Source organism: Corella eumyota, chromosome 3 (assembly GCF_963082875.1).
Source record: "Corella eumyota chromosome 3, kaCorEumy4.1, whole genome shotgun sequence".
Classification (NCBI taxonomy): Eukaryota; Metazoa; Chordata; class Ascidiacea; order Phlebobranchia; family Corellidae; genus Corella; species Corella eumyota.
Genome location: NC_137492.1, coordinates 18694829 through 18705769, shown reverse-complemented (window position 1 = coordinate 18705769; position 10941 = coordinate 18694829). Strand labels below are relative to the sequence as shown.

General features: G+C 32.1%; 2 protein-coding genes across 2 annotated transcripts; one reads left to right on the top strand and one right to left on the bottom strand.

Moving 5' to 3' along the window:
• Window positions 1–1382: 1382 nt before the first annotated feature.
• On the bottom strand, window positions 1383–7811 carry LOC145744687 (uncharacterized). Its single transcript, XM_082562601.1, has 17 exons — window positions 7672–7811; window positions 5668–6622; window positions 5312–5365; window positions 5027–5192; window positions 4839–4948; window positions 4575–4683; window positions 4396–4499; window positions 4147–4302; window positions 3854–3991; window positions 3735–3775; window positions 3497–3644; window positions 3026–3338; window positions 2835–2942; window positions 2270–2634; window positions 1969–2136; window positions 1711–1803; window positions 1383–1635 (listed from the first exon to the last, which is right to left on the bottom strand). Exons 2-17 carry the CDS (start codon window positions 6604–6606, stop codon window positions 1543–1545), a joined length of 3105 nt encoding a protein of 1034 aa, XP_082418727.1. The 5' UTR covers window positions 6607–6622; window positions 7672–7811; the 3' UTR covers window positions 1383–1542.
• Window positions 7812–8083: 272 nt separating this feature from the next.
• Window positions 8084–10332, top strand: LOC145746005 (ferredoxin-fold anticodon-binding domain-containing protein 1 homolog). The gene is made up of 4 exons (XM_082564182.1): window positions 8084–8517; window positions 8591–8726; window positions 8855–9032; window positions 9098–10332. Exons 1-4 carry the CDS (start codon window positions 8207–8209, stop codon window positions 10330–10332), a joined length of 1860 nt encoding a protein of 619 aa, XP_082420308.1. The 5' UTR covers window positions 8084–8206.
• Window positions 10333–10941: the final 609 nt, after the last annotated feature.

The following is a 10941-nucleotide window of genomic DNA, read 5'->3' as shown; positions in this document are numbered from 1 at the left end:
TAACAGTCACCTTTATTCGCGATGAATATAATCGTGATTGGGTGGATTTGTATTTGAAACACAACTGTTGTGATATCACCGCAAAAATTGGATACAATTCGTATAATAACGCGTTATAATATTGATTGTTGTGGATAAATAACATTTGATATTACAAACAATATATCAAAGATTGTCCGAAACTCAATCAGTGTCTTTAATTTATATCAAAACAGATCTATTTTGAAGTTGGTTACTAAAACCATATTTAAGCTTTTAGTCAATGTCACATTTGTTGATTTAAAAAAATCTGACTTTTTTAAGCTTTTTTTGGGTAAAAACATTCAACGTATTTACGAGAAATCTGATATTATTTGTGACGTTGTATAAGCGTGCTGCTTACGTATAGTGGACATAATATACGTGAGTGGACAACACTTCTCGCTAGACACGTGAATATGATTATTTATGGAAATATATGCGTCATTGAAATGGGATTAAGTTAAGAGTCAAAAAAACGTCGTCCTAACTTGATTTTTGATTTCTAAAACTTTTTTAAATTTGAAGTTACTACATGAGGTCCTGAGTTTAATCCCCACTGCTCTCATGCATACGGATGTGTTTTTGAAAATTACGCTGTAAAGTTCTTTTGAGCCAATACTTAATCAGCAGCTTAATAATCGGGCAATTATAATCTATAATATCCCAAACTGCAAATGACAACTTGAGACTGGTTATGGGTAAGTGATATTACTCTATGTTTATACAGTGAAGTCAACCTTCATTAAAGATAAATAAATATACAAAAACACGAATATATTAATTACATAACAGCTAACTTTATACACGCTTATAAAAAATATGTCAACATTCCCGGTGTCACGTGACTAGCAACATCACGTGATCTCGGGGTGGGGGCGAGACATTAATTCTTGAAACCTTCTCACGAGTATTTTTTGTTGTTGGTTTGAAAACAATACCCGATGAAGATATCAGGTTTAACTTTAAATATAAAACTGGAATGACAACGTTATTATATGTATATACTATAAGGCACGTGTAGGGGTGAAGTATTTAAATAAGGAACGGGTTTTCAACAAGTGTTAGGATTTCGACACGAGTTATAATTGCTTTAAATATTTTACTTTATGGCAAAACGTTTGTAAATCTTTTTGAAGCCATAGCCAAAATCTTGACATCCTGAAGAAATGCGTTACCCATTTTGTATGTTTTATTTTATTTCTGGGACCCTGCTTTACAAGATATGCTTTTATTGAAGTACATTGCCCCATTTAAAATATAAATTTATTTTACCTTAGGCTGCTATGCACATGCATAACTGACTTGCCTCATCCGCTTAAGATATATGTCGATAACCGAAAAAAACAACATTTATTCAAAGCATTCAAATTGTATTTTTGAAATTTACACACAATAGCAAACGCCATACAATAAAATGAAGCAGGCAGAACAACATTATTTTCAGTGTAAAACAAATACAGAAGAGAAGTTGGGGTTAAAATCGAGTGTTAAGATAAAAAATGCTAAATTTAAACTGTTGTTTTATTCTGTGTTATTATGTGATGCATTTTGAAGTTTTGTAACTGCGTTGTCCAGGCTCTCTTTTAACTTCTTGGCAATAACTTGTGACTTTTGCTGTTAAAAAAATCAAAATTTAAAATTTAGTAATTGATAAAAAATTTTAATTTTTTTCGATTTTTACTAATTTACATTTTTAGTTGATTTGACCAATGCAACAAGCTGGGTTTGTGCTTCCAGAATATCTTCAAGGGTTAGATTTATCACAGATAGCAATGGATTGACCTGCAGAAAATAAAGGTAAATTATTTAAACTCTTTATATACCATTAAAAATATATATAATTTAAAAAATAAGTGCCCATGAGTCTATATAAAAAGTAAAATTTGCCAATATTTTGATACTTTAAAAATATGATTAAAAAGATTTTAAATTAAAATATGGAATTACTTTATTGTCATCTTCTTCTTCTTCTTCTGGAGGAGTTTCTGTTGGATCCTCATCTTTCCCGTTCTCTTCACATCCTGTTGAATCAAGCACAGCAAACTGACTAATATCGTTCACCAATATTGTCTCATCTTCAGACTTGGATTCGAAATTTGAACCAAGATCACTTTCCTGTAAAATAAAGTTTGATCAAAATCAATAAAACTACTTATTATCAAGCACATAAAATAACCTTCCATAAACATACTAACTACACATTTTACCCTTAGATTTTTCACTATAATCTTCCAAAAAATGTTTTTACCTGCATTTCAATTGTGTCATTAAGGTCATCTTCATTCTGGGATGCACTTTCATCTTCTATTGTCTCTGTAGTCTCTTCCTCTGTTGCTGCATCCTTCTCAACATCTTTAAGATCCTCCTCAGGATCTTCACTTTTGTCATTGTCGGCAACAGATTGGTCCTCATCATTCTTTTCTTTCTCCTCTTCTTGATCTTCAACTTTACCATCGATCTCGACATCCTTCTTCTCCTCATCGGGTTTGTGATCTTCCTCCATTTTTTCCTCAGAGTCTCCCTCTTGTGGGGTCTCTCTTGCTTCCTCAACATTTACGTTCTCAAGATCCATGTCCCCACTGTCAAGATCAACTCCTGGATGCGACTCAGTGCCTGTCAATAAAAAAATAATTATCAATTTATTTAAAAATTTGTGTAATGAGATAGTTAACAATTTAACAATTAAATTTACTAGTCGAAAGCCTTTCCCTTGGTCAGAATTTTAGTTGTCGTAATATTGTCACAACTTGCAACTAACATTTAACCATGATAATTTACTTGCTACCACAAACAGCACATTTGCATTTTTCTACCTGTGTGTTCGTCTTCATCTTTAGAGAGCGTCTTCTCCTTGACTTCATCCATAAGAACAAAATCTTCAGCAAGAGCGATTTCATCCGCAATAGCATCCAGAGGATCTTCTGCAAAACAAGAGTTTTGTTAATCAAAGTGAACAAAGAAAAGGTGGTCAAACTTCTAGTATTCAACAATTTAGGAAATTTACCGATGTCAGTTGCCTCCTTTTTAACTTCAACTTTGTCCTCCTTCACAGGTTTTTCAGGGTTTTCTTTCTTAGTATCCTCAGTCTTTTCATTTTTCGTTACACTTGGTTCTTTTTTGATGTCTTTTTTCTCGGGTTTCTTGTCTTTGTTTTTGTCCTCTGCCCCCTTTTTATTCTCCTTTTCTTTATCAGGCCATCTCGATTTACGATTGTCGCTACGACGACGATCTGAAAGTCTTCTTGATTCTCGGCGAGGTGAATTTGATTTTTTGTCTCCACTTTTAGTGTCCTTGGAATCTGTCTTTTTTGTATCATTCTAAAAGATTTTTAAACATAAACATTTTTTACTTTTAAAAATAGGATTGTAAACAACACAGGTCACTTGGGCTTCCACTTAAATTTTAGATCCAAATTTTACAGTGACACTTTTAAATTGATGCCTATGTAAATATCTGCAACACCACTTGCACTTACTTTGTCTTTACTGTTTCTCGATCGCTTTCTGTCGTCATTTCTATCGTCGTGTTTCGTTACTACTCGTTTATTCTCAGATGAAACAGAAACATTTAATGACCCATTTTTCTCATCACGAACTCGTTTTCGGGATAATTGGGTTGTACCCCTAGTAAACAAAAATACCAAAAGTTAAAATAGAATGAGTTGGTAAATATAAAATAAAAATATTGACAACTGAAGTGAAACCAAAACATACTCTCTTAATGGCGATATGGAGCGTACTCTTTTCATTTCATTCTGCAAAAAAAATTAAATTGATTTGAAAAAATTTAGATTTTATTAACTAACCAAAAAAAATTCTAAATTTAAACTTACATTCTGATGCCTGGTCCTTAGATCTTTGTGGTTTGATCTTTCAACTGTGACAGGGCCTTCCTTAATGGTTGGTGGGTTGATGAGATAATGCTCCAACATAGCAGCCGCACAGTCCCAGGATTCCATCTCCATGAAGCTCTAAAAACAAAGAGTTGACCTTTAGAAATAATAATACCCAAACTAGTACTTCTTCAAGTATTATAATTTTATAAAGTTTAACTATCAGCACTGTAAATTTCACAAGCATTATAGCAAAGTCTAAAACAAAGGAGTTTGTTGTATTTTTTAACTACCTGGTGATGGCCGTTTGGAATTTTTGCTCGAATTGTGAACAGGTTTGTGATGCGACCAAATGCTGTAGCAAGCTTGCGTAAATCGTTCTCACCAATTCTGTTTGATTTGTATCTTATGTACAAAACCTTTCCACGCTCTTTTCTCATTTCAGCACCCTAAAAAGAAATTTTTAATAAATGTCACTGAATCTAACCAAGTGCCTGGATATCGAAAAGCAAGGTATAAAAATCCTTTATTTTCTAACTTACAATTTCTCTAGCTTCTTGTACTACCCTGCGTTCGTTTCTGTTTGGTGACTGCCTTCTATCCCTTCTCATCATTGGACGTTGTCTATCATCATCTCTTCTATTACCTTAAGTTAATAAAAGTTTTAATTAAAATGAATTACCACGTAAGTGTTTTGTTTATTTTTTATTGTGAATCTTACCTTGGCCCTGGTTTTGTTGAGGTTGTTGCTTACGTGTTAACTCGGCCTGCAAGACTTTCATGGCCTGGATCTGAGCTTCAAGAACATTAGGATCTGCAGCTTGGGATGCCTTAAAAAGGATTTATTTAAATCAATTACACTTATATAAGTTTGGGTATATATTCAGTCAGTGGTTTTCCTTTGAAAAACGCATACAAAAATGACAAGTAATTTAATAACTGGATTTACAATTAATCAAACAATAAATTGTTTGTTTTAACTCACCAACAACAATGGATTCAGCAAAGAAGCGGCTTGACTAACAGCATTGACTGGGGTTCGAACTTGAGCTGCCAACGAATCGAGACCAATAGAACTGGGCTGCATTGGATTTCCTTTAAAATATTTAAGGGTTAGAAACCAAAAAATTATCCCCCCTCTAAAAAACTTAGTTTCAAGTTAATTTAATTTACCAAGTAAACCACTTGACACTCCGAGTAAGTTGGATGCTGGAGTCATGAGCTTAGCTGATGGAGAAACATTGATCCCGAGGAGAGATGGGATGTTGTTTCCAGCGGGTTTCTGGATTCCTCGGACTCCCTGATTCCGGGGAAGACCAACGGGGCCAGGACCAGATCGCTGAAAAAAAAAAAAAAGTTTAAAGAATTGTGAGAAGAGGTTATTCTGTCTAATAAACTTCACTTTTAGATACAAATATTTTGCATAAAATATAACGCGATAATTTAATTTCTACTTACATTATCTGGTGGTCGCTGATTGTTGTAATTTCTGTTGTTTCCATAATTTTGTCCCTAAAATAACAAAACTAATATAAGTATAAAACACACCAATGCGGTCGTAACAAAGTATAAATATAAACATTTAAATTTAATAAAGATTATTAAAACTAAAAGAATGGTGGACATATTAAACTAAGAAAAGCCTTTAATCAGTGAAGAACAAATGTCGTTGCCAAACGAAAGTCAGCCTAGATTTTTGTAGACTATGACAGAAGAAGTCAGCATAGATGAGATTAAGTTAAAAGAAACCATCCCTTGCAAGATCGGCAAAACATTTATTACTTGTGAAAATCTCTAAAAATTATCTACTTTACCTGACGGTTATTTACTGGTTTGTTAAAATCATCTCTATGGTTGTTTTCGCTATAAGAATCGAATCGATCATTTGATTGGTTATCAGCGTAATCGCTACGGCGATTAGAATCACTGTAGTATTCACCGCGATCCTGTCTGTTGTCATAGTAACCCTGATCACGAAATCGGCCAGATGGCATAGAGTCAGACGGCTTAATCGTAACTTTAACCCCTGTGGGTTTGTTACGAGCAGAGTTGTTTGGGTAAATATCATTACGAAGATCGTTATTGGCTGTTTTTGGTCTGTTTTGGGGTGCCATACGGCCACTATCTTGCTGACGTGAGGGGTAGTTATTGTAATTATTATTATCAAAAGAACCACGGTTGCGATTATCATTTTGATAGTCAGAGCGATCGTATGAGTCTTGATAATTGTTATCAGCATTAGAAGACTCGAATCGCCTTTCATCTGAGTTATTAGCTGGCCCTTGATTGGCCCGCTCTTTTTGTTGTCGCAAGTTTCCTATAGCTCTTGCCAAGTTACCATGCGACAAATCCTTTTCTGGAAGTTGGCTTAGTTTTTGCATGTCAGACTGGGAAAGCCCGAGAGTCTGCATAAGCTTACGAACTTCATTCGGGACAGGCGCATTTCTAGCTGGATTTGCTTGGTTACGAGCTTGATTAGAATAGGGGGCTGGTTTATTATAGTTTCCATCATCACGGCCATATTCACGCTTTGGACTTGCACCTAAAATACCAGTAGATTGGCTAGGCTTCCATTGAGGTTTATTGTTATACCCTTGTTGGGAAGTGGCAGGTGAGTATTGAGAATCTTGGTAACCCTGTGCCCTTCTAGTTGGCATCTGGCCTAAGATACCTGACCCTCTACCAGACCCAGTTTGCCTGGGGTAACCCCCTTGTCCCTGGGGCCTAAATTGTGAGTCTCCGTAACGATCCATATTGTTTGCTAAAACTCTGTTGATAAACAATGTTAAAGGTAAATAGTTAAGCCCAAATATAAAGACCTCAAATTTGGTAAGTAAGCAAAGATAGAAAAACAAAATCTGCTACATTTTAACTGCTTGCCATAATTACACATCATTTTAAGAAGACTGAATATCAACTTTGTTCGACCTAAAGTTATTATTTAAAGAAGATTTTTAAAAGTTTGATAGATTCTGTTTTTGATCATGAAGTTTGGTAAATTCTAGAGAGAATAACATTGTATTGTGAAATTGAGAAATCAGTAATAAGTTGTACGCAAACTGCTAATGTAACAAATATTACAATAAATTAGATATAATATAATACAATCTCATATTTAATTCAAAAGTTCGAAAGCAATTGAGATTTTTTCGGGGCACTTTAAATTCATGTTAAGGCTAACAAAGAATGTTTTCATTTAATGGGCATAGAATTAGATCTGTTTTTTTTTGCATAGTTTAACTTGTTAGAAATGAGGGCTCGCGAAGTTTATAGGAGGTCGAGGACTGTTATCATGTATAAAACAAACTAAACATATAGGATTTTAACTGCATTTGAAATCATAAAGATTTAGCTAAATATATGACCAAAAAAAGAAAGGGCAAATTCTGTTGTATAAAATAGATTGATATTGATTTTATACACCACAAACATATTTCTGAAAGAGGTGTTTCTAAAAACTAAGGTTCTTGTAAAGCTTCTATAACATTTTTATGGATTAATAATCAGATATATTTAGATTAGATAATATGTTTGCAACAAACAAACAACAAATTTTATAAGCCAAAATAAAAAGAACTACTTTAAATAAATTTGAGTAAATATTAATTGGTTTATAAAATGTAATGTTTTTTGTAAAGGTTTAAAATTTTTTTCTTAGTCAATAAAAAAATTTCGTATTAAACCTTGACAGCTTGAAAATTCAATTTTTAAATGTTGTAAGCAATAAGCAGATAAGCATCATCTTTAAAATATTCAGAAATAAATTAAAAAATAACTAAACAATCAATAATTAAACAAAAGTGGGGTAAAACACTTACCGTTGTCCGTTTTGTTTATTCTTTTTTGACTTTTTCGTAAACACCACAAATTTTAATCTTTAAAACGAAGGCTTTATAAATCCACTACAATATTAATTTAAAACCTGAAATTTATATTTTTTTTAATTAAAGGTTTAAATAACTTACTATGTTATTTAAAATAAAGGTTTAATTAAGAAAAAAAAGCCGATCACAATCTGCCATTAGCGATAATAAAAAAGCCAACGTTCTGCGCTTGCGCAGCTTGCCTTTTAGCCCCACGTGACTTTCGCCATTTTCGGCTTGAAGCTGCAAAGTGTTAGTGGCAAAAGAATAACTGCACGGATTAAATTTATGTTTATTTATAATTGTATAAATTATTATATAAGCGATGTGGTGTTTTTAGCGAAAACCTTATGTATGTATTCACTTCCTGGTGCCAAAAACAAAACCCGGAAAACCCAGCTCGACCCGGGATCCACGTGTACTATTTGTTATTGTTTATCAAAGTTTTTTTTCTACTTAAAGCAGTTTTGTTTTTTCCACATAGCTTAATATGATGAGTTGTTTAATTGTCGGGGAAGGTAATTTATCGTTTAGCTTGTCTCTTGCAAAACTTTTAATATCCGAAGGAAACAAATTGAACATTTGGACTTCAACATATGAAGACGAAACAACATGTATAAAAAAATATGGAGATAAAACTTCTTCTAACATATTGTGGTTAAAAGAAAATGGCGTTAAGGTGTTTCACTCTGTTGATGCTAAAGACATACAAGGCACCTTAAATGTTGGAGACACTCTTTTTAAGAAAGTAATATTTAATTTTCCACATATTGGAAGAAAAGCTGGCATCAAACGAAATAGGTAAATACAAATACAGTTATATTTCCTTAAAATAATAATAGTAACGTTTCAATTTCTAATTTTTTTAATTTAGAGCTTTATTAAAAGAGTTTCTGGCATCTTGTAAGCAAGTTTTAACTAAAGATGGATGTGTAGAAATTACTCTTTGTGCAGGACAGGGTGGAACACCAGCTGATACAAAACACAGAGAAACTCAAAATCATTGGCAGGCAAGTTTATACAAAACACATTTTTTAAAAGGTGTTTTTATATTTATTGACTTTGAAATGTAAATTAGTTTTATTAAAAAAATGGACCACTAAACTGTTATGAATGTATGTTTTAATTATTTTTATAGATTGTTGAAATGGCTGCCTATTCTGGGTTTATATTAAATGAGGTGCTTGAGTTCGATTATGATAAATATCCTGAGTATAAATGCACCGGTAAAAGAGGAGCAGGGAATGAATTTATATTGGAAGGAGCAATCACTCATACATTTGTACAGGCTCCCACAATTTTACAGTTAAATGAAGGTAATGTATATGATACCTTTACTTTTCAGGTGTATATATCTTTAAAATTGCCAATTTTTTTTTAGATTGGGATGTTTTGCCTCTTCACAAAGTAGATTATAATACACTACCCCCTGCAATTTCTAAAAAATTAAATTTAGCTAAAGATCCAAATCAATTTTTGGCCCAGAAGTATTTTCAAGATGTATTTTTATCAAATTTTAAATTTAACCCACAAAAAGATTTCTTATTAAAAGTGGAAGAAGATAATTCAATCTATCCACAAAAAGACAATTTAGATTGTGGCGGAATAGACCATTTACATATTTCTTCCAAAATTAAAAAGGAAATTTCTCTAGCAAAATCATTACTAAAGAACCTTGAATTTTGGTTATTTGAAATACACTCCAACCAAACCCAATATTTTAGTTATGGTGGTCCTGTTATTAACCTATGCAATACCATTGAAGATTTAATGTATTCGCAAGTTCATTATGAAGTTGTGATGATACAAAAAGGAATGTTAAATGCCGACGATATATCTTCCAAAATATTTAAATCATATTCGCCAGAAAACAATAGTCACACTTTTGAATGGAAAAATATACACTGTAAATTTACTGACAATAACATAAGTTCAAATGTAAAACAGTGCCTTGATAATTATAACATTTCATCCAACGTAAGACATGGTATTGATGTTATATTACATAATGTCAATGATTGCAATTACTCGACAAAAAGTTTAACCCTGATCACTGTTCCTTCAACAAATAGCAATGCACAAGTAATTGGTCTTCAAGCAGTGGTAGATTATAAACAACATATTTATACTATAATATTGCTTGATATGGACCTAATAGCATGCATTTTAATTTCTGGTTTATCTATTCCAGACCAACAAATAGTATGGTCTCTTAACAAAGAAACTCAATTACGTTTGCAAAATGCTTGCCTAAGGAAACAAGTGTACAAACTATTTTCACTTTACCCTACTAAATATGAATTTCACATAAGTTTTTGGTTGAATGATTATGAAGATATTAAAAACAATTCCAAAAACGAAAAGTTCTTTACAAGACTTGAATATTCACCATCTATTTTTATGAACTTTGTAAAGAACGTTCTAGATGATTTAATTGTTAATATTTCATTGGCGGATGAGTACGTTATGATTATAAACGATGTTAAAAGAATAAGTCATTGTTATAAGATTGCATTACAATCTCATGATTTTGTTCTTTCCCATAACGATGGACGTAAACTTGAACTAAAATTAAGATCCGACCTTGAAAAATATCTACCCGTTGTTGTTAGATGATTTTAAACAAATACAATTACGTTTTTAACTGTGTTTTCTATGAACTACTTTTATTTTTTTGTGCAATACTGTCTTGTTTTAAATTTAAAAATCATTAAGAAAAAAGTAAGTTGCAAATATAATTTTAATTGTTTATAAACAGCTGGTGCCCATAATTGTTTATTCTTTATTATGCTCGTTCAATTTTATTTTATCAGTATTCTAAACTGTAAAAAGTTGTTTTATTTATTTAATCAGTAGGACATCATTGTGCTAGGTTGCAATACAAAAAATCCTCAGTAAGTAAAAGGTATTGAGCACAGCGCTTTAAAAAGTGATTGTAAATATACTTTTTAGGTCAATAACTATAAAGTTTAGTTGTTTTTGTACTGTAATTGCGCAATACGTGAATTTTGGACGACGCTACATATCCTATATTCTTTCGCAAAAATAACGACTTTTAGTTTTAATAAATAACTTAACATATATATAAAAAATTACTAGGGAAGGATTAAGAGTTATATAAACTACATAAATATGCTTAATAAATTGATTAAAAAATGGTTTTTATAGATTAATCTTTTGTGTCCGCTTGGCGGAGATATTTTGTAAGTTTAGCAAATCATGGTG